This window comes from Paramormyrops kingsleyae, chromosome 7 (genome assembly GCF_048594095.1).
Source record: "Paramormyrops kingsleyae isolate MSU_618 chromosome 7, PKINGS_0.4, whole genome shotgun sequence".
Taxonomy (NCBI): domain Eukaryota; kingdom Metazoa; phylum Chordata; class Actinopteri; order Osteoglossiformes; family Mormyridae; genus Paramormyrops; species Paramormyrops kingsleyae.
Genome location: NC_132803.1, coordinates 19,292,716 through 19,317,075, shown reverse-complemented (window position 1 = coordinate 19,317,075; position 24,360 = coordinate 19,292,716). Strand labels below are relative to the sequence as shown.

The window sequence follows — 24,360 nt, the reverse complement described above, 5'->3', positions numbered from 1 at the left end:
CTGGACCAGGCGGCAGGGGTTCAGGAAAAGGTGGGATCTCCCACCTGGCCAATGAGCTGCACGATGAAATCCACCACCAGCTTGGAGTCCTTGTTGAACATGCCCTGCCACAGCTTGTCCACCACCCGCTGGGTGAAGTAGAACACATTATTGACCAGGACCGTGTAGCTCCCTCCGCTGGCGATGGGCAGCGATGCTTCCTCACCTGGTGCAGGGACACACCCGGGTATCAGGAGAGCATGGCAAAGACAACAGGTTCAACAGCATGTCCTGCAGCATGCCTTCAAGGAGGGCAATAGAAGACTGAGTAAGACACATAGGAGACTAAGCCTGAGAGCACGACTAGACTTAAAATGGTTTGGTTAATCCATCCAGCTTCTACCCACTTGGTTAGGGCTACAGGAAGGTCTGGAACCCAACACTGGGCTGGCAAAAACCCTGGGCAGGGTCCTATTTCATTGCAGGTAACATGCGCGTGCACGCACGCACGCACACAATTGAAATACACAATGGGCAGCTTTGTGACACCAATTAGCCTAACTGCATGCCCTTGGACTGCAAGAGAAAAAAAAAACACAGTACCCAGTGGAAACCTGCAAAATATGGGGAGAACAAACTGCACACACACAGTGTAGATGAGATGTTAACTCTCACCAGGCTGGGTTAATGTTAAAATGAAGAATCTTATCTGCTTTTAAAAGCAGAAGACCATCAAATGCTCACCTAGAAGGACATCTGCAGCCAGTAGGTGTTCCATCACACTGTCCAGGATGTAGGACTGAAACTCCTTCTGCTGGGTTCGAGTTGAGCGCTCTGGAGAGGACTGGGAATAGGAGGAGGAAGAAAATGTAAATGTTTCATTTTTATTTGGGATCAGTATATAACTCAAATGAAATTGCTCCATATTCCAGCCATATACACAACCAGTCTTACAACAGCCCTATCGGGAAGTCACCAGTAGGGGGTGATCATCACTGGCAGTAACAGTGGTTTCCTCACTGGCGGGTTCAAGAAATGCATCGGGAAATGACAGGCAACTGATGACTGCTCCAATGAGGGGGCGGGACAGTCTGCCCTAATTGGGCATAAAGCCCACGCTGGGACCAAGCCAGGGAGATGGCAGAGAGATGCCAGTCACACAAGCGTGCCTCAGGCTGGCACATACAGGAGAACCATTAAGGGAGCGATCTTCTCCTAGCTGCCACCACATCTCAGACCCCCTTTCTGTAGTGTTCCTTTCATATACTTTGCCCCTTGAGGGACCTTCGTCTACAGCACGTTTTTATTGGGAGGTGGGAGGAAGAAAGAATGTGGGTTGTCTGGCACGGAGCTGGGAGGGACCAAAAACGTCGATGGTCTATTGGCCTCCATGGACTGGGCTTTAAAACACCAGTTTCCTGACACCATTTATATATCAACAAATCATTATCCTCAGGTTTCTAGTCCAGTTAACCATGAACCCCTACTGCTACAAAAGGGCAAAGGCTACTCTAAATTAAGAAACACTTACCTGACATTCTGCTAAACTTTTAGCAAGTCCATGGACTAAACACCATGTAGCAAAAACAGAAGAAGCTAAATGACCAATAAGAGGTATAGATTCATAGCCAACGGCTTCAAAAACAACAAAAGAAATGATTCAGTACTTGACAGACAGCATTCTTAATATTTAAACATAAGACCTCACCTCCAACAAGATGTCAATGATGGGCACCTGCTTGGAGGCTGGGGTCATGCACAGGTTGTCCATGATCAGCACCCTCATGAAGTCAAAGACGTACTTCTTGGCCGGGTGGTTGGTCAGGTAGGTCTTGGAGCCAACATTGCAGTACTCTGACTGGCTGCGGTTCATGCCTGTATCACTTGTGAAGGCCTTGAACTCCTCAGCAGGAGAGCCAACCTCATCGTCTAAGTCACTGACCTAAGACCACGACAGAAGAAATACCCAATATACTCTCTACTATCATTCTTCCCAAACTCTAACCAAACTGAATACTCAAAATGCAAATCATATGACATTCAAATAACTACTGATCTTCTACATATCGAAATGTGCTTTGCTACATTCATGATATACATTAATTTTAAAAAATTATATAAAGTGTACGGAGAGCACCGAATAGTCAGACTATAGTTAACAAAGAATACTAATAAAATATAACTGGCATTGCAATAGTGATTGCTATGCTGTTTGTGAGCCAGTGAAGATGAACAAAGTAACAAATGAGAAATTCTAGACAAAATTCTAGACTTCAAAGCATAATCTCTCCAAATTCTACCTCTAATATTCGTCATTCAGCTTTAATTTTAGTCTTGTTAATTGGCACTCTTTCAGCAGTTCACATATAGGCCCCCGCCCGTACCATCTCGGAGTATGGCCTGATGTTGAAGGGGAACACTGTAGCCGCCAGGGCGCAGAGAAAGTCAGGGCTGACCCACAGGTGAGCCAGGTCGGGCACGTTGTGGTAGAGGTAACGGAAGAACTGCATGAGGGTGAGCGGGTACTCTCGAACCCAGGAGCCTTCCTCTTCTGACTGCCAGGGCTGGAAGCAGGCAACCCGAAATTCACCATCATCAGCATCAGCACCAGCCCCACCTCCATCAGGGCCTTCAGCACCCAAGCCCCCCCCCTCACCAGGTTGAGCATGCTGCGCAGCATGGCCAGCAGCAGGAAGGCGGCCTCCGTACACATGGTGCTGATGGAGCCCACCAGAGCACCACTGGAGGCGGGCACGCCGAAGATGAACGTCCAGATGGAGTCCAGGTCAAACTGCAGGAGATGAGGGGGGGGGGGGATGGTCAGTCAGCATCCGGGGGCTTTGACCTGTCAGCCATGTCACAGACTCATTTACATCAGTCACTTTCACAACATGCAACACAGTTACTCAAGGGCAATTAAAACAGCCATTCCATCCTAAGGCCATCATTTACACAGACAGCATGTTGAAAATGACAAGCAAGTAATATTTCTGTGTAATTAATCAACCCTCATTAGAGTGCTGCTACTACTACTGGTACTACTACTGATAATAATAATAAGAAGAAGAACAACAAAAACGACAACATTAATAATAATCCTGACCAGAGAACAGTAGTCAGTTAGATATCATCAAGGTAAATTTTAAAGATCTTAAAGATTTGGCAGAACTAGCAGAACATGCCCAAAGAACGCAAGCCAGCTGCAGACTTAGAGAGCGAGATTAGCAAAGGAAAGGTGTCATACTGACATGTACCTGCAGGTTCTCGGGGTGCTCCGTAACGGGCTGCTGCAGGAACAGCGCCATTAGCAGGAAGTACAGCTCGGGCACATTGGTGTGCTTGGGGAGGAAGGTCTGGAGAACAGGGAACCCTGGGAAATGGCAGGCCTCCCTGTTGATTTCGCGGAGCGTGGACCTGCCGCCTGCGTTCCTGCCCACGTTGAAACCTGACAAGAGAGGACAAGAAGAGGCGTCTACACCGAACCCTGCAGTGTCCATCACGTCTCAGACACCTCAAAGCCCGGAGACGAGGCTTAAAATCAGACACCACTCTGCTGCGGCTCACCCAGCACGGTGCCAATCTTGTTAGTGATGACGGAGTCGGTGTGGTCCAGCCAACCGCCTCCGCACATCCCCTCCCTGAAGCGGGCCAGGATGGACTGGTTACTCAGCAGGACCACCAGGATCCGTAGGGCTGCCGTCACCGTGCTGGAGTGCAGGTGCTCCTCCATGAACATGAGCAGCCAGTCGAAGCCCAGTGTGCGCACCAGTTCCTCGCATGCCCTGCAGGGGGCAGAAGCGAGCAGCTGCGGTTGAGACTGCGGCATATGTGTCTCCCATCCCCCAAACACATACCTATAATGACAGTGCATTTAAAGCAGGAAAAGGTGGGGAGTTAATCAGGCCTTAATCTTTCTTCAAGGTGTCAGGGAGCAAATGACAGCCCGCAGAACCCTTAATACACAATACTAAGAGAGACTGGCTGTCAGTAAATGAAATCCCCACTGCAAACACTTACTGTGCATTCACGGTGCACTTTTCCTTGCAGGTGAAGAGCAACTTCAGCAAAATGTCCAGGAGCCGGTTCCTCAGGAGGATGAGATTGGCAGACAGGTGGCCGGCGAAATCGTCCTCATTTGCTGGAGATGTTGGAGAACAGGAATCAGAACCGTCCTAACGTACGTTCACGTGCTGATGCTTTTTCAGTGCGGTCTATGGCTTACTTCCATCTATTTTTTCTTCGCTGTTGGCTTCCATGATGACAAATTTTTCACAGACCGCAAACGTGGGCAGAGTGGAGGCAATGAATTGGCCAAACCTGCATAAATAGAAACAATGTACAATAATTTCACTAGCCACAAAACAAACCCTCGAAGTTAAATGGCCATTAAATGACAATTGGCGAAGTCCAAGTTAGACAGCTAACAGTGAGGAATTACTTGTTAGGAAGGTGACTGACTGTAAAGTTTCTGTAAGGTTACTGTACTATGAATAACTGTGGAATGAAACCGCATAACTTGTTGACACTGGCATAAGCTAAATGAACCCGCAGTCCAATGACGGGAGCCCGTGGGTGAGGTCACCCAGGCACCGTACCGGAGAAGGTCACAGCTTTTGGGAAAGCCTTGAAGCAGGAGGCTGAGGACACTGCTGATGGCGGCGATGGTGGGCTGGGACAGGGACGTGTCCCGCAGCGTCAGCAGCAGTTTGGGAATCAGCTGAAAGTCCCTCAGGAGTTTAGCGTTCTTCGCCGCCTCGCTGAAGGTGACGAGACCCAAGGAAGATCATGTTCTAACTATCGCTCTAAATTCATCGCTTCGTAATTGGAGTATCTCCAATTTCATCAAGGAACACCAAAAATATGAACAACATGAAAAACATTCTGCGTGATTATATAATAGGACATGCCAGCTCAGATTTAGGTGACAAACAGCCCAATTTTACGAAGCATTTGACTAGCAGTTAAAAATCACAGAGTAATAAACTCACCTGGATTCAGTCAAGAGCTCAATAAAATGCTCAAACAGAGACAGGTGCAGTTCATAAGGAGCGTGGAGCCAAACCTGAGAGAAGCAAAGGCAGAAGGCAGATGTACGCTGTAGCCTGAGATGGTCATGACAGATGCTAACTCTAATCAGAGGGATATGCAAGAATATCAGCCCTGTCAGGCACAGAAAGGTCTCCCTGATGCATAGCTGAGATGGAGCTCTTACATCAAAATCACAAAGCAGGTCCTGAAATGCAGTGGAGTTGGGGATGATGGAGGTCTCATGGCCACTGTCAACCGTGCCCACTAGGGAGAAGGTCAAGTGAAGGATATGACTGTTCAGCAAAGAGCGCTTCTTCTTCAGCAGCATGGCCAGGAGCTGGAAGAGAGGGCCGAGGGCTTAAGGTACGCCCAGGCACTGATGCGACCAAGTCCAAGGACACACAGCTACTCATATCAAATGCAGGTATGTGCAGGCTGTTATATAGAATACATAGCAGAGTACAGTGGGGAAGGACTGGGCAGAGATAACATATTATATTATATTATAATCATATTATAATTGGCAGACAAAAAGTATGTAAATCATAATGCATGCAATTAGTTTTAAGTACTGACAGCAAGTCACGTCTTGGAGTGAGTGCAGAAAATGACAATGGAAAATATGCTTGCAATTCAAATAGGTTTTTATGTATGAAAATATGTAAGTGGCATGAGCTGGGGAGCTAAACAAAACGATGAGCGCTCGGGGTCCTAAGGCTAAAGAGACTGGACTCAGACTCAAGAGGATGCTCAAGGGGAACTGGTGGTCTCGTCCGTCCATCCGGCTGCCCACCAAGCATTAGGTCATAGTAAACCTAGAGCCTGTACCAGAATGCACAGGGCACTAGTGACACTGAGCAGATGTCAGTCTACGGCGGGGCGTGTACCTGCACTAGGTCACTGATTCTCAGCTGGTGCGTCGTGACCCAAAAGTGGGTCGCATAGTGTGTAGTTAAAAAAATATATATATTTTTTTCTAATGTCGAATTTTTCTGTTTAACAGTGCATGAACACACTGTGCTACTGTTACTACACTATGGGCGTAACTTTGGGTTGAACATGGGGGAGGTTGAGCCTTCCTCAAATTTAGGCCGGTCCCTTAACGGCCCAGCAAATACTTCGGTCTTGAGGCTACAGCAATTGAGAAGCGCTGCACTACATCACATCCTCCGGCAATTTAGCCACAAATTAAACTCGCTGCATGTTTTTGGACTTCTGGATGATGGAGAGAGCATAGGAACTCCATAAATACAGTGATAGGAGCAGGAATGAAAGCCCCAAATACAAAGATGAGAGTTCTCAGTGATACCCGGGGATCCACATCCGCCGCGTCACATCTCCCGTAACTGCTTATCCAGTAACGCCTTACAGTGAGCTTGGAGTCTATCCCAAACAAGACCACAAGGCCATGAAACAAGGGACACCTTGGCTAGCATGTGAATAAACACACTTTCTTTTTTTACGCCACATGCACAGTGGCACAGCTGAACTTGGGCCTGCACTGCACGACATCGCAGACCTACCTGGTAGCCTTTGATACGCTCCATCTCCTTGCTGGCCAAAGGGTTACTCTTGACGACACACACCAACGCCTTGACCGCGGCGTACAGCCCCTCCACGTCTGAGGCCATGGCCACCAAGCCCAGGATGGCGGCTGCACCCCCAATGTACTGGAGGTTTGTCGCCACAGGCTTCGGCACAAACGCTCGGACCCCTGGCGAGAGATTAGGAGGTGAAGCGACATTGTGTCTCCACTGATAGAAGGCGGATCCCTTTGGACAGATAATTGTAGTATCAACTGTGTCACGTATAGGGGGAGACACCACATGAAAAAGGACTCTGAAGCAACCTAATGAAACATCGCTACGGAGGTGATCCGTATTGGCTGCATGCCGATTAGCAGTAAGCGAGTTTTCAAAGCAACCTGAGTAAGATTATTTCAAAGAAGTCAAACAGTTGGTGCCTGAATTGCATGTGCATCAGTATAAAAACTGCAAAATTATGTAATGAGTGAAGGACAACCAGTTAGCAGGCATCAAATAAGTAGATCAATAAGAGGGACATACAGACACAGGATACCTGCTAAACATCACAGAAATAGCCTCAAACAACCACAGAACTCAATCAGCACCTCTATGACCTGGCTTCAATAGAAAGTGAACATCATATGGCTATGGCTAAGAGCAATGCATAAAGACCCATAACCTGCTGTAAAGGTCACAAAACCTGAATCCCACAGCAAAACAAAAATTAATTCGGTCTGATGAACCATCTACTCTTTTTCCTGCACTCTCCCATGCTGAAGTTAGGAGGTGCTTTTAAAGTCAAGTCAAATCAAATAGGACTTTATGTTTTATGCTAGCCAGTCATGCACAAGTATACAATGGTACAAGACATCATAAGACACATGGGGGGGGGGGTGTATGTTCACAATTACAGGGGTATAGTGCAGATTAACACACAATATACATATGAACAGAGTGTGCATAATATAGCAGCAGGATATGAATATGGAACATAAACTATATAACATGAATAGAATGATGTGACTATCCATACAATACATAACTGAATATAAACTTTCTGTACATTATATACAGAATGTAAACTATAAAGAAAAAAGTGGTACATAAGCTATCCGTACTTAACATAGCATGGTATAGTGCAGTAGAGCAGGTAATGTAATGTTGTAGCAGATAACAAGAAGTGCAACCTACAATGTCTGTTGCCAACTGTCAAACATGGAGGAGATCCATAATGGCATCTCATGGGAGTGTTTCAGTGCAACGATTGCTCTGCATGGTCATGTGATGGCCAAGGAATGTGAGATCCTTTTACAGGACCAGGAGCACCCTATGATGCAAACCCTGTTCCTTCATAATGTTCCCATAATCCACTATGCAATACACACTGCTAAACAAGTTGAAGAGTGATTCCATGCACTTCCAGGATGAAGTCAAACCCTCCATGGCCTCCCCTATCACCAGATCTAAACATCACTGAACCTGGTACAGTGCCGTGTGCAAAGCAGCTTACCACCTTGTCCATCCCTCAAAGAACTTTACATTGGGTCTGATGTCCCACTACTCAAAGCTGAGGATTTACAAGAGACCTTTCCAAGGTGAACTGAAGCTATTACATCCTTCATATTATTACATTGTTAAGTGTTTCCAATGTAATGTAAGAGCATGCTTACTTGGCCCTAAACTCGATCTTATTCTTTCTCAACACCTTCTTTGTGATATTTTTATTTTTTTCCTTTTTATTTTTACATAAGACCATTCGCCTTTCATATCGGACAGAGCTGTCTGTATTCAGGAAGAAAGCGTTTCAACCAGCATGCATTACAAAAACTAAAACCAATGTTTATCCTTGTTCAAAAAGGGCAGACAGAGGAACACATCAAAACCTTCCTTTCATTTATCAAATCACCTGTAGGCGGCTTTAAAGCTCAGAATTGTAGTCTTGGAATACAAACATTTCTCATTCTCCTAGAGCTACTTCATGCTTAAAATCACAACAAAATAAGGCTTGATAAACCCAAAAACGATTTACAATACAAGAGATGAATGCAGAATAAATCACCAATGACAGCGCTGAATTATCATATTAACCAATCAGAATGCAAGGCTCTTACCCAGGTAGCCAATGACGGCAGCACCTACGGTCCTAGCAGGGCCATTGAGGTGTCCAGCAGCGTTGTGGATGAGCTTGACTGGGGTGGCGTTCTCATGAGAGGAAACCGCCAACTGGAGGTCAGCAGACACACAAAAAGTGAGAAAGGAGTAGAGACTTCAGGAAGTCCCTTCCTTCACCTGGAAGAACTTTCTGTCAAACGACCAGACGGCCAGATGGTTCAAATAGAAACAATCTGACAATAGGGAAAATCGTCGGTTTTTAATGACAAGCATAATCCCTGTTCTTTTTCTTCATTCGTACAGCTGGACTAGATGCAGCACTGCTGGGTTCTGAGGCTAAGGGAAGAACAGGGGGGAACAGGGGGGTACAGGGTGGGGGGGGTGCATGAGCAGACCTGTGGGCCACACAGAAATAATTCACCCAGACTGCACAGCAGGACCGGAGGGGCCAACAGCTATGGATCTTCTGGCTGAGCCTAAGTGCTGAACAGGCACACAAACGGATGCACTCTCTACTGCTGCATCAGAACTGCAGGCTCTGCGCTTTCCGGGGCGCCCATGACCAGCAGCAATTCCAGCTCGTTTACACGGGGAATTACAGAGGGGAGCAAGTGCACCACAGGATTTATGTTTGACCCCCCCCCCACCCCCAATCAGAGAGGCAGACCTGCCACCCCGGGCACAGCCCACCTGCTTGGCGATGGCCTTGCTGTCCAGCTTGTTGTAGACCTTCCTGATTTTGGCCACGGTGAGGGTAGACACAGAGAGTGCATACAAGCTGAAGGACACCTTCTCCTCAGGGACGAGTGCCACGGGGGACGGGGGGGCTGCCTCTCCTTTGGGGTCTTTACCTAACAGAGTATATGGGCACAGCAGGAGCACGTCAATAACTGAGAAATTCGTACAAAGAGCTGCGTACTTCTTTCAAAACTGTAGCCCTTCTGTTAGATATCTGTGTAACAATTTTGTGTTATCAAAAGAACAACAGACCTACATTTTCCTATTTTATACTGCTGGGTAATTCAACTGAAGAAGACACTGCCAAGTAACCAAGTTTCTACAGTGGACTAAAGAAACGGTTCCTCCTGGTTCCTCTCTGGGAAGAGCAGCTTGTTAATCATCACACTATCAAATGCTGCACATGGAGGCACAGACAGACAGACACAGATGCAGACACAGATGCAGACAGAAAGATACAGACAGACACAGATGCAGACACACGCAGACAGACAGATACAGACAGACACAGATGCAGACACACGCAGACAGACAGATACAGACAGACACAGATGCAGACACACGCAGACAGATACAGACACAGATGCAGACACACGCAGACAGACAGATGCAGACACACGCAGACAGACAGATGCAGACACACGCAGACAGACAGATACAGACAGACACAGATGCAGACACAGACAGATAGACAGACAGACAGATACACACGCAGACACAGAGATAGAGACACAGTCAGGCACAGAGATAGACAGAGATACAGACAGAGACAGACTCAGACAGGCAGACAGACAGAGAGACTGAGAAACAGAGACAGAGGGAGAGACAGAGAGAGACAGACAGAGAGACTGAGAGACAGTGACAGACGAAGAGACAGACAGACAGACAGACATAGACAGAGAGAGAGACAGAGACACACAGATGCTCACATGGCAGGTAGACAGCCTGGAAGCTGCCCACGTAGTTGGGGCCCAGCTCGTAAACAGTGGAGACGCTGGTGGCTGTTAGCACCTCCTCCAGGAAGTGGGTGGGCCCGAGGCGCCACAGCAGCGTGGAGAGCTGGCGCTGGGCAGGGGGGGTGCCGATGTAACTGTACACCGTGCTCAACACCGGGGGGTTGGTGGACCCAGAGCCGCCCGGGACGCTGTGGATGTAGTGAAGCTGTGGGGACATGGGGGGGCCCCCCGCCAGTTAGCAGACAAGCAATTGGGCTGATAGAGGGTTCTGTGCCAGCGGTGTGGGTTTACACTGTTGCCCTCTTTGATGGTGTGTAAAAAAGCCAACGCAAGCCAACAAAACCGTGCTAAGCCACAACAAAGACAGGTACCCACCCCCCACAGCTTCCCACACGGGGGGCCACAGCTGAGGGGCAGCGACGGGCCTGTCCCGTCAGAGGCACCCCGGGTGTGCTGGCTGGGGGGCCCGCTAAGCAGTCTGCCAGTAACCCCCCCCCACTGAACCCTAAACCGGCACATTCACATGTGTACAGTTAGAGGGCGCTGTCGCAGATCTTATTTAACGGTATAACCATATTTCTCAGTAGAGGCAGCATAAAATACAGAGCCTTCGAAAAATGGCTGCTTCTTCTGTAATACTCTAAGAGAGCAGAGTTTAGTGAGCATTGTGAATAAAATCACGTAACATTTCCCACGTGTATCACAAGAGTGACCTCATGTCCAAACTCTTTATCAATACTACAAATGTAATCGAGGTATTTCTACATAATTATAATGTTTAAAACCAATAGTCTATTCTACTGAATGTTTGTCCCACACAAAATGACCTCGATCATACCTTGACTGTGCTGACCAGCTGGCCGTCGATATACAGCGTCGCTGTGCTGTTCTTAAGCATGCCTTTACTCATCACCAACACCAGGTGGTGCCACTGTCCCTCGTTGATGAGGTCACCGCAGCGGAAGCGGGCACAGCAGGGCAGGATCTCGTAGAAGGATGACTCCTCGTTGAAGTCGTCCACTGTGGGCAGGGGAACAGAGAGATTTTTACACGACGGAAGACTGTGGGGGAGAAGGGCAGGATTACTTTCAGATGTCACCGTGAATAAAGCTGGATTCATCGAAAGTAAGAAAGCCCTTATCACACGTGACCTAAATAATGGGATTAGCCTGGCTAGTGTAACAATATGGTGTCATTTGATTTTTAAATATTAGATCAAGTCTTTCAAAAGGCTAAACATTTTTCCACATCCCCCATGCAGGAATCCTATTAGTAGCTATTCTTTTTTTACATATTTTTGAGAATTTAAGGAAACATGCTTTTGAAAATGAGCCATAACAAAATTTCCAAGAAATTGTAGTAATTATGATTTTGATATGTATAATTATATATGTTTTTAAACAGCTTTTACTAAAGCAAGAAGACTTCTTAGACCGCAAAGTCACAGGTCCGGGGCAGGCTGGGGGGGGGGGATGCCCACCGTAGTTCTGGAGAAGCTCCTCCTTGGTGGAGACGGTGAGTGAGCGATCCTTGGCCGACAGCACAATGGCCAGGCACACATAGTGCTGCTCCGAGGACGTGGCACGACGCACCACCGTCAGCAGCCGCACCGGGTGGCTGTGCAGCGCGGTGCTGAAGTGCTCGATGCAGAACCAGGAGGAGTAGGTCAGGCCCGAGGGAGGTGGGAACAGGCGCTCCCCTGTGTGAGGAGGCATGGGGAGGCGGGGTGGGGAGCAGGGAAATCCAGAGCATCCCGTCAGTCAGAGGGAGGCAGCGGCACATTATGAACAACCAGACCACTGAAACACAAGAACTTAGTCTAGCAGACCATTCATACACACACACACACACACACACACATACACGCATACACACATACATGCAGACATAAACACGCACACACATGCATATACACACACACAGTATATATATAATATATTAAACTGCAGATTTTTTTATTCTTGATAAGCATTGGAAAGCTGAGTGAACAACTGTAAATGAAAATGTGCGTTACATAAAAAGTTTTCTTTATAACATAAAAGTGAACATATAAGTGAATCACTGGCATCCTATTAACTGGTCCGACGTCTGATGTAGAAAGAATGCCTCAAATGTTCTCTGCTGTTATAACTACTAGAGGAGGATACTTTGATGAATTAAAAATAAGACATTTTCTTGCTAATAAAGGTACTCAAACGGTGAACATCCTGTAAATCTATTTGCTAGCAAGGAACATTGAGTGTATTTTTAGTAAATGTTAAGTGAGTAACATGCAAATGAAGAAAATTTCAATGCGTGTAAAAACTTTTGACTGGTAGTATGTATATGTATCAATCACCCTGGTTCATGTGGCAAGATCAGATTCATCTTTATTAACCTTTTAATAATTATTGAGCAACATGTGCTTCATTTACAATTAGGCATAAATTAATTTATAAGACACTTTATACTTTATCTGACACTAAAATTAAAATACCTATAAAAGTCCAATTATTATTACTATTATTTGTAATAACAGCATCATAGGCTTTCAGAAGCTTTGAGGTTTAAGTAGACCAATAATGGGGTATCAAATCATAATATTCCTATGATAGATATTCTAAGAATGTTCTATTTTATTTTCATATATCTGCAACCTTGTAATTCTACTTGAAACAAAAGCTTCATGGTAGGGTGTACAATAATCATTTTGTAAATCGATATATCTTTTTAAATACAATTATGTGATAACCGCTTAAAAACTAAAACTCCATCACATGCCGGATGATGTCATCGTTAAATATAGGTCACGGGAAAAGGGCCAGGGTCTGTCCACAATCTGCAGCACACATGCGGCGCTCCGTCGTCCCGGAGACGCCCGGAGGCACCAGGGCCCGCCTCGCTCTGCGGCGAGAACACGACAGGCGACCGGGCTCAATCGCAACCGCCGCCTGCTCCCCTTCCTGCTCTAACGACAGTCAAGATGAGGATTGGCGGGTCGTGATCCTGACCGCGGCAACATTTGAGATTAAGCTCATCACCGCACGGCTTCCGGCCGGATGCAGTAAGTATACACGTCAGTACCAGAGCAGGGCACTTTAGCGTGGATACAGTGTGTACTGACCGGTCCCCATCCCGCTGACCACTGCTCCTTCACTGACTCCCGACGTGTTGACGTTGTTGGTAGAGGCATTATGGGGTGCCAGACTAGGCAGAAACAGGCAACTGTAAAAAGAAAAATAAAAACATGATGAGTTATACCTGATCACAAACTGATTTGATAATATACAATGGTTACAGAAAGTCCATCCATCCATTTTCAGAATTTATAGTTTCCATTAAATTACACCCTGAGAGAATAATAAAATAATGCTACTTCTCACATAGTAACTCAGGTCAAAACAAAATCCCCAAATATTACAACAGAATATATTTTTCACCCCTTTCCCTAATGCATCTGCAAAGTCAATCAGGGATAACCATGAAAAAAAATGACAAAACAAGATTAGTGGCCAACTGAATAATTAGCTCTGGATAAAATCATGTGTTTGTAGAGGGTGCCAGTGCTTGGTAGGACATTTCAACGCAAAACAAAACATTGTGGGTGGAAAGGGATGTTCAAAAGAGCTTTGAATTGAAGCTGGAGAAAGCATAGGCATTAAGAAGATCTGTTTTTAATGACCGGTTATAGCACAGTAAAGACATCATCAGGAAGTAGAAGAGATAACACACCACCCAGAAGATCTACATTGGGCCGCCCGGCCAAGAGGGCATTGGCAATTCCAAAGAAGCTACAGACCATTATGAAGCACAGGTTATTGTGTGGGTGTCTCTGTACCAACAAGTGCTCCATAAATCTAGCCTGTATGAAAGGAGCAGAATTCTTCTGAGGGGGGTTTCTCTACGACAGGGACTGGGTCGCTTCTCAAGACAAAAGCGAAGATAGCTGGTACAAAATACCAACAGGTTCTTGAAGAATTCCTGCTACCCTCAGGCAGAAAGTGGAAGATGGAAAGATGGCCCACTTTTCAATGTGACAGTGAGCCAAAGCAGACTGCCAGAGAAATTTCAGTGGCTGAAGGACAAAGGGTCAATGTCCACGAATGGCCCTAACCTAATCAGACGTGAAGAAGGCAGTCCTTCAATGGTCATCAAGCATTTTGATTTTGGTGGGACAATTCTGTAAACAGTGGGCAGAGGGTGGTTGTGTCCAAACATGCTCAGACTGTAAAGGAAAAGGTGATTCTACTAAATAATCACTCTGAGGTGTTTTCTTACACAAACCACTTTTTCTTGTTTCATAATTCCAGAAATGTTATGCTCCTTTTATCACAAGACATAATCTGTAAATAAAGGTGACAAAAATGTGTGTGGCTGTGAACTGTGGGCATAAAAAGCTGACATTTTGAAAGGAGGCAGAGACTCTCTGCTCAGAAGGCATGGCTGGTGTCACGCAGGCCTGCAGCCGCCCTCGTTAGTGATGACGCGGCCGATTACAAGGGAGGAACAAATACTGATGACAAAGCCTGACAGGAAAATAAGTCTATTTCTACCAGCACTGTTTTCAATGATTCATGCAGCATGCTGTTTTTAATACAGCATTTTTCAATAAGTGAGAGAACTAGGAAGAGAGCAGCCTGAACCGCGATCACTCAAAGCAGGGAAGCAATGTCACCGTCTCATTTGGGAGTCTGATGAAAGTTGTCATGTGTGTCGTCTAATTTAGTCAAACTTTAGCAAAAAAAATAATAATTGCAAACTTTACAGAAAGCTGACGGCAGTGCCAAGTACCAGGTATTTTGCCACATTTCGATGTACTATAGATAATTAACTCCAGAATGAATGTCTAATCCACAGTATTAGCAGAATTTTTTCTAGAGTACCAAAAATATATAGTATGTCTCCCTTTTCTTGTCTTTTCAAATGAGTGTGGCACCTCAAACTGGGTTTCAGTGCTCAGAAGTAGAAATAAATAATAATAATAATAATAAATAATATATACTTTTTAAAAATTAAAAGAGCAGATGAGACAGAAAGGCAAAATCTTTTTGTGTCATGCCTGTTATATTTCATTTTCTTCTCCGATTAAGAGCAGTGGCATGACGACTGGGAATTCACATAAATATTTCATGAATACCAATGGGGGTGTGTGTGTGTGTGTGTGTGTGTGTGTGTGTGTGTGTACTTTTATGTGTAACAAAACTAGGGCAATAAGGCACAGTAAAAAAACTCAGTGAAAACTGCAACCCTTGAAATGTTTTCTTTAACATTTTACCTTAATTTCATACACATAAATACAGCCCAGGAAATGCCACACAAATTCCTCTGCTGGTATCTTATTTCCAGAATTTAAGCACTTATGGTGCCTATGGCAAAACGCAACAGGCATATCTGCGGTAAATAAGTTGCAGAAAGCAGCAAAGCGTGGCGCGTCTCACCCGAACCCTTCTAGAGAGGTGTCGAACTCCACGAAGGCTGGCGTGACAGATGAGCCGTGTAGCCTGATGTCGTGAGGCGTTGTCATGGAGACCAGGCATTTCACTCTAGTCAGCGGTACGGTGCATCCTTCTGCTGAGCGGACCAGACTCCTGCTGATTCTGTATTGGCTGTTGTCCTCGTTCACAGTGAAGACACTGTCCGGCCCGAAGCCCTCCATAGACATTGTCATACTGTCTATGGGACGGGACATAAAATGTTATTAGGACCATATAAGCCTCTAGACACAATGGCTTTGCTTTTCTGGCAATACAGTCAGTCAGCCAGCTAACCAGCCAAACACTCAACCGTCCATCCATCCATCCATCCAATTGAGTGCAGGGTTACAGGGAGGAGGGAGCACACAGCATGGGACATGCTGGAAGGGGTGTGAGTGAACAGGGCTGCCGCACACACACAGATGCAGAACACGGAAGCTCAAATTCTAGTCTATTCAAGGAGTCTAAATATGTAGGTTTTAAAAAATTGAGAGTTCTAGACATCTGGTATCATCTTTTTCTCTAACATTAATCCGATAAATGGCAGAGACTAATTTGCATACAATCACAGCTGACTGGTTATGTTCTCACAGATAATATTAGTTAAATGAATCCAGATCTCGGGACAAAAGCAAGACAATTAACATCATCAACGTTTCAGTGACATGCTCATCATGGTTTAGTCGGCGGAGAAGTTGATTTACAATTTCAATCAAAACAGGCACATCGGTTTCTCTTCAGCACACTCATCTCAACGAGCCATGTCCAAAAAATTATCTGTACGCAGCAGTAGGTTCCATCAGGAGTATCTCGGATGATTACTTATTACTGCATCTCTGGACCAAGGTATCACTCAGGGGAAGGGGCAAAGGTACGGCAGACCAATCGTTCTGAGGCATGGGAGACCAGTCATTCCATGGCATGATAAACCAATCATTCCATGGTACGGCAGACCAATCACACCAAAGCACGGCAGACCAAACATTCTGAGGCACGACAGACTTTTCACTCTGAGGCACAGCAAACCAATCATTCCGAGGCACAGCAAACCAATCATTCCGAGGCACAGCAAACCAATCATTCCAAGGCACGGCAGAGTAATCACTCTGAAGCACAACAGACCAATCATCTCAAGGCACAATAGACCAATCACTCCCTGGCACGGCAGACCAATCACTCCCTGGCACGGCAGACCAATCACTCCCTGGCACGGCAGACCAATCACTCCCTGGCACGGCAGACCAATCACTCCCTGGCACGGCAGACCAATCACTCCCTGGCAAGGCAGACCAATCACTCCCAGGCAAGGCAGACCAATCACTCCCTGGCAAGGCAGACCAATCTCTCCCTGGCAAGGCAGACCAATCACTCCCTGGCACGGCAGACCAATCACTCCCAGGCACGGCAGACCAATCACTCCCAGGCAAGGCAGACCAATCTCTCCCTGGCAAGGCAGACCAATCACTCCCAGGCACGGCAGACCAATCACTCCCAGGCACGGCAGACCAATCACTCCCAGGCACGGCAGTCCAATCACTCCCTGGCACGGCAGTCCAATCACTCCCTGGCACGGCAGTCCAATCACTCCCAGGCACGGCAGACCAATCACTCCCAGGCACGGCAGTCCAATCACTCCTTGGCACGGCAGTCCAATCACTCCCTGGCACGGCAGACCAATCACTCCCAGGCTCGGCAGACCAATCACTCCCAGGCACGACAGACCAATCTCTCCCTGGCAAGGCAGACCAATCACTCCCAGGCACGGCAGACCAATCACTCCCTGGCACGGCAGTACAGTCACTCCCAGGCTCGGCAGACCAATCACTCCCTGGCACGGCAGACCAATCACTCTATGGCTCTTACTGCCATCATCCAAGTGAGCTCTTACTTCTCATCTCTGCCTCATAACTGAGAGAACTTGGCTTATGGACACGGTACTGCTTCAGCAGCTTCTTGTCCCAGGCACCGCAGTTCAGCGGGTTCCCCAGACGCAAAAATTCCCTAAAATAAAAAAAGATGTGTGACTCTCAGAAGATTCACTGCTACTGTATGCAACACAGCAGGCATCCAGAGGTGTCAGTCTATGATCTAACGTGAGAAATCCTGAAGGAAGCAGCACCACCCTCCCAGCTACTTCATATTAAAAGTATCTCATGCAGTTTATATAACCAGCTCATCACACTACATCCTGCTAACACAGAAATGTTCTTTAAAATACTCAATTTACCCATGAATGAGCAGACACCCATCTAGCACATACATTTGAAAATTACACTACTATCTAAAGTTGTTAAAGACAAAATGCACTAAGTGCATTGCATCAATTTCCATCATTCAAAGCAGACAAAGGAATATCCGCATTTAATGTTTAGTGGGATTGGGGGGGGTCGGGGGGGGGGCTGCTGCTCTTCTACGGTGAGTGTAAATAATCAGCAGCACATTAACACAAATGGCTTATGAGCAATTACATACAGCGGTTATAGTGTTTGGGGTGGGGGGGACAATGTCTCCCAAGTCTGGACTACCCACAGCTGTGCCATCAAGGTTATTTGTAGGTCATGATGAGTCGGTACATTTATACTTCAGCATAAAGCACAAATCATAGCCTACACTGTCACACTGATGCACTTTCAGCTGTGTTTAGCAAAGGCGTCAACTAAATACATGAACAAGAATTTCGAAAGAGGTGACTTTTAGGAGCTATTGGTATGTATCAGCATAGGACAGGAGATTCTGAGAATTCAAGGGCAATGCAAATATTCCAAGGACATTCAACTATTCAAACAATTCAGTAAAGTGACTGATTCCCTGCTTTGACCGCAGGTCATTTTCAAATACTTTGGATCGTAGTAGTAACAGTAATGTCAGACTGAGTGAGATGTAGGGGTGCTCACCTGAGCGCCATGGGCTGCAGGGCCTGTGAGGCCAGCCTCTCGAACATCCTCTGCAGGGGCTGATGCAGCGGGTGCTCCTCGTCGCCCAGAGCGCAGCTGCACCGCTGCAGCAGCCGGGCATGCAGGCCGGCCTCACACAGCACCTGCTGGTTCCTTTCCGAGTGCACGAGCGTCTGCAGCAGGTTGGCCACTGCCAGCTGCAGGTCCAGAGCATGCTAGGGGAGGGGGGGTTTGGGGGGGGACAAATTCTGTTAGGTAGAACAAAGGTGTATGATACAACAGCGAAAAAATACCCCCGGTAGCAAGCAAACCCTCCATAGCAAAATGATTTAAGAAAACTAGCTACAATGAATCTACAAACTGTATTAAAACAACAAAATAAAATGGATTCCTTTGTTCATATCTTTAAAAAAATGCAGAAGCAACAATTCAACAGCATAAAACATACTATAGAACATAAGAACTATACAAACGAGAGGAGGCCATTCGGCCCATCGAGCTCGCTTGGGGAGAACTTAACTAATAGCTCAGAGTTGTTAAAATCTTATCTAGCTCTGATTTAAAGGAACCCAAGGATTGGTCTATAACAACATGCAGAAGACAAAAAGAATTACAAAAAAGGTGTTAGGTGTTCTTTTATGCTTCAGAAAAAGAATCTGTTTAGCACAATGTTTCCACTAAATCCTTACTGATTGTACTGATTGAAAAATAACGGTTGTCAAAAGTTTAAAATAAGCGGTTTCTCTTGGCATGAGACTCACATCAAACGTTACCAAAAAAAACTGTGTACATTTGAAGTGAAACCAAACAGGACTGATAACACAAGATCCGCAAGTTATCTTGTAATCCGTGCAACACATATAATCATTAATGGGCTACTATCCCCTCTTTTACAGATATTCAGAGCCAGGTATTATGGATGAATGTGATGAATTTGGGACTATTTTCTTGAAAGGCCATATAATCACAGCTGCCTTACTGTCTGGCATCTCTGTATTTCAGTCACACATAACTGAAACCTTCCACCTTCTTCTGCTTTTTAACATTGTGCTGTAAGTAGCACCTTCGAATTCTCATGCAGCGATTTCCGTCATACAAACATGCTACAAAATAGCAAAGACAAAATAACAATAACAGCAAGTCCCCCCTTGAAGTTGTGCAACACGACGAATAACTTTTAGAGGCTAAAATTGTGGACATTTCCTTTAGCGCAGCAGCAATACCAGACAGGAAGTACTGGTGGTAATGGCGGTCGGTCTGCTGATACCACACTGCCCATAAGTTCCCATGCTTCACACATTGCTGTGGGTGCCGTCAGCAGCCAGTGCCGCAGGCTGGTCCTACCTCAGGCTGGCTCTCCGAGCTGACCGAGGCCAGCAGGTCCAGCATGGCCAGTGCCCCCCCGGGGTGGATGATCACCACGTCGGAGGAGGGCTGCGCGCCATTTCCCAGCTGAAACTTCAGGTCGGCCACCACCTTGGAGGCAGGGGGGGCGGCGGCCGACATCCCATAGCCGTGTCTGAGGGGACAAATAGTCCAGGGCACCAGTGACAATGAGAAACTGCAGATCACCCCAAGAGAAGACTTCTCCGAGACAACAGAGGCTGAACAAAGCTCGAAACTTAAATAACTTTTTACTGAAAACTACACGGGCAATACAAAAGGCTGAAAAACATGAAACGTCTACCACTACCGAGGTGAAGAAGCAGTACACACAAGATAAACACTCAATCCACACACTTCTCAAAAATGATGATGGAGAACATAAAGAATCTTGAAGAGGCCTCTTTGCACGTATGGTCTCTTAAGCTTCCTTGTCCTACAGTAAGTGCTCAGAACTCCATCTTCAGCATCGACTTTGTAACGCGCAATTTATGGGCAAATTATTTATTTTTATGTAATGAAAGAGAGAGTCTGTGCAAAGGATGATATTCATTACTTAAAATAAAGGATCTGAACTGGTTTATCCTCAGGATCCAGATTTCTCCTGGGTCATTAAGCTACAACCCAAATTTTTATAAATACTCAACCAAAATTTAAGTTTGAAATAATGCAGTAGTAAATATAATGTTATCTAAAAAGGAGAAATTACCTTTTTGGGGGGTGCAAGGTAATATTTGGTGATCGGGGGGGCTGGAATTTGTCACGCAAAAAAAAAAGAAAAATACCATTGGAAAAAAATTGGAAATAATTTATCCTGCACTCTGCTGCCTACTGCTGGGTCACCACCCACCAGAAACAGTGATTTCACTGGGTCTTCCAGTGCAAACACAAAGCGCAATATGAATTCCTGGTGACCTGCAGGTTCAGCTCCACCAGAATATATGGTGCGTTCCATTTGTCCTCAGAACTCGGATTCTGAGTCGGATTCCGAGTTTTGAAGCCGGAAGTGACGACATGTGCGCTCCCGTTTTTCGGAGATCTGAGAAATATCTCGGAGCAGCACAGAGGATCCCGAGTTCAGAATCCAAGATGGCTGCGCCCTTTATCAACAGAAGGGAAAGTTGTAGTTTTATACTGTTTAAGTACTACTTCTCATTTGTGGCTCATTAAATCGGTCGCACACACTATACCGTCCAACTTATCTGTGGACGTGTTGCTACTGAGTTTTATACATAAAGCACCCAAGCGTAATATGTTATCAACTGATACTGAACACCACCACCTTCACAACGAAAGCCTTCACTTCCTTTGAAAGCTGAAGAAGGCCAGCATGTCTCCTCCCATCCTCACGTCATTCTACCAGGGGACCATTGAGAGTGTCCCTCTCCCAACCATATCCCACCTGTACGAAAAGCACATCATCCGTCGTGCGAAGGACACTTTAGTTGGAACTAGTTCGTTTCTATTATAGACGCACCGATACCGATATTCGGATCGGTATCGGCGCCGATCCAGACCTATTTGACGGATTGGGTATCGGCCATGCGTGACCGATCCACGTCCTATACTTACTTATTTAGTTTTTGACAATCAATCGCACGACAGCTCTTTCAAATTTAACATGAGTTTTTTTTGCGGCATACAAATCGAACGCTATCGCTGTCTTTTTTGCTACTCAGTGGGTATGAGTACAGTGACTTCCGCCTGCTGTGACGTCATGCGCATACCCTTCGCAGTACATGGAGCGTAGGATAAGACGTGATGATCTGGGAGTACGCTTTTAACAGAAACCAGTAGCACAGCTATTTGCAATCTATGTAAAATAAAGTTTTGAGGTGGGAATAGCGTTTAATGGACAATCCCATTCATCAAAGCGCGCGCAACTGCGAGACAAAACAAAGCAATGGATGATTTGGGAGTCGCTAACTTAATTGGACTGTTTTGCGAACTCACTGTAGCTTGTGATACAAGAGGGGCTGCCATCGCAACAAAAGTGTAACTGCGCTGACGGCAATGAGAGAAAAACTGTGTTCGCCACTTGTGTATACTTACTTTGAAGATATTCATATTGAACTGCAAATGCCTCAAAAACGCTTAAAACAAATGAGATGGAACAGTACGTTATGTATGTTTGTAGTAGCCTAATTAAATATTTTTTGTCATACATTTTTTTCGATCTGTATTCACTAGCTTAAAAAAAATTATATATAAAGTATAACAAAGTAAAAAGAGCTCTTGTATCGGTATCGGCAGCTGTGTAACCGGAACGGATCGGAACTGAAAAAATGTGGATCGCCCATCTCTAGTTTCTATTCATAAAACTTTAGTTAGATTCATTATTTATGTGAAATTTCTGTTTTATTTTTTTTGGTATATTTTATATCTTTATAATGCACCATGGAGGACCTGTGTGGAACGACATTTCAATACACTGTATACTGTGTATATTGTTGTATTGGCAATAAACCAATCTTGAATCTTGAATAGTGCTAACAATGGCTAACAATTAACCGGGCTAGAATTGTATTTCACGATTAGTCGGATTATTTGTCGGATTTAAGTACGTAGTTCGGGCTAATTGTAAGTGAACGAAGATAAAAGCCATTTAAACTGAGGTACCTTAAATCTGACAAGTTGCCCGGCTAAGGGTCCATGGTATTGCTTCTGTGGCGAATGGAACGTATCCGACTCGGTTTTCCCTGAGTTTTTAGCGGATGTGACAATCTTGGCAACCGAAACTCGGATCCGAAGGCAAATGGAACGCACCAATAATCCGCATCGTTCCTCCATGAGAGGAGAAGCAGCCTTTCGGTTAAGAAGGCCCTCAGTTTGACTCACGCTTTAGTCCCCTTCAGATATGTCAGGCACTATGTATATACACACACCACACTGCACAGCCCGGCCTGCACTGCGTAAGGATAGCTGGAGGCTCTGCTAAATGCATCCCGAAAGGAAGCAGCCAAATAAATAAACAAATACACAAGTTAGGCAGGCTCAGACAGTGATACAGCTGCCAGATTAAATCAACTGCTTCCAATAACATAAGGAAAAAAGTGGGGGAAAAACTCTTATTATTAAAACTATAATCATCACTATCGTTATCACAACCAAATACAGGGTCCTGGTGAGCCTGGCACCTATCACAAGCCTGTCAAAGCAAAGGACAACCTGAACAAGATTATCACTATCAATAATTGACTGTAGAATATTGAATTAGGCTTGTGCTGCACTGGCAGCAATCAAAAATTTTCATCCCGCTTTTGTCAGAAAAAGAAATGGATAAAAGACGCATTATCACTCGCAGTTTAGTCTCGGGGATCCTCACTGCGGCGACACTGTCATGGACCCAGAGGAAGTGTTTTGCGACCACGTCAGCTGACAGTTATCTAGATGAGCAATAACATGAAGTCTGATTTGACAAACCGTGAACCGGGCTCTGCCACAGCAGCTGCTCATTTCTGCATGTACGCATTTGTGAAACGCGGGCAAATTCACGTGAAAATTAATCCAGGTGCTGGGAACTACTGGGCAATCTTCACCCCCACCACATGTCTGATGTTGAATAAACAATTGTGTATGAAAGATTAATTCAAGATTAAGTTATTGTACATCACGTCTGGATATAAGTGTCTGCTAAAACAAATACATGAAGTCAAAGACATAAATTCCATGTATCATTTTCTTATGAACCAGTCTGGGAACATAAGCACTGTGAATGTATCTAGTCACATCTAAATAAACACACTATTAACCCGTGACAGTTTTTCGTAATACGACATTTGCATGTCGTTCTTAAGAAACTAACACACATTAAGTCGCTAAAGTAACAAGAGATGCTATATCAAAAGAAAAAAAATGTACTGTAGCTAGCTGAGACCTAATACTTTTCACCATGTTAGGACACATTGTAGATGTTTGTAATACTCCCACATCTAAATAGACCCAAGAGAAAAAAAATAGTATCTCATAACTTGACTGAAGTTAACATCAAGCATTAATGTCAAAAACTGAACTCAGTCCATTTTTTTGTTATTGTTTTTAAGTTAAGCCCTCCAATGACTTACAGACAGGCTTCCTCACTGTATGCTACTGTACTTGGAACCAAAACTCACTCCACAGAAATTTTCTTGAAAACGTATCCTGTTGACTGAGTTTTGTTAATTTGCCCTTCGATTATAAATGCAGGCGGGAAAAGGAAAATAGCAGAACAGCACTTGAGAGAAGTGCACAGATTCACCTTCCAAATTAACAGGAGTCAGTAAGTGACAGGTCCCGGACTGTTCTGCATAAA

At 45.3% G+C, this 24,360-nt stretch overlaps 1 protein-coding gene across 5 annotated transcripts in view; it reads right to left on the bottom strand.

Annotated features, from left to right (window-relative positions):
- The window catches only part of wdfy3 (WD repeat and FYVE domain containing 3), a 96,407-nt gene that overhangs the window by 28,364 nt on the left and 43,683 nt on the right, over nt 1-24,360 (bottom strand). For 4 of the 5 annotated variants that reach the window (XM_072714448.1, XM_072714450.1, XM_072714452.1 and 1 more), the window contains 23 exons: nt 20,031-20,205; nt 18,687-18,901; nt 17,681-17,793; nt 15,757-15,991; nt 13,443-13,543; nt 11,820-12,038; nt 11,178-11,359; nt 10,313-10,544; nt 9,336-9,496; nt 8,645-8,756; nt 6,531-6,721; nt 5,192-5,344; nt 4,968-5,041; nt 4,575-4,736; nt 4,202-4,296; nt 3,997-4,117; nt 3,544-3,761; nt 3,228-3,424; nt 2,636-2,770; nt 2,364-2,543; nt 1,688-1,921; nt 724-823; nt 45-205 (listed from right to left, as the gene is read on the bottom strand). In XM_072714448.1, the coding sequence (XP_072570549.1) occupies nt 45-205; nt 724-823; nt 1,688-1,921; nt 2,364-2,543; nt 2,636-2,770; nt 3,228-3,424; nt 3,544-3,761; nt 3,997-4,117; nt 4,202-4,296; nt 4,575-4,736; nt 4,968-5,041; nt 5,192-5,344; nt 6,531-6,721; nt 8,645-8,756; nt 9,336-9,496; nt 10,313-10,544; nt 11,178-11,359; nt 11,820-12,038; nt 13,443-13,543; nt 15,757-15,991; nt 17,681-17,793; nt 18,687-18,901; nt 20,031-20,205 (3,766 nt within the window). The remainder of the gene's footprint in view (nt 1-44; nt 206-723; nt 824-1,687; nt 1,922-2,363; nt 2,544-2,635; nt 2,771-3,227; nt 3,425-3,543; nt 3,762-3,996; nt 4,118-4,201; nt 4,297-4,574; nt 4,737-4,967; nt 5,042-5,191; nt 5,345-6,530; nt 6,722-8,644; nt 8,757-9,335; nt 9,497-10,312; nt 10,545-11,177; nt 11,360-11,819; nt 12,039-13,442; nt 13,544-15,756; nt 15,992-17,680; nt 17,794-18,686; nt 18,902-20,030; nt 20,206-24,360) is intronic. The other variant, XM_072714449.1, reaches the window with a different exon arrangement.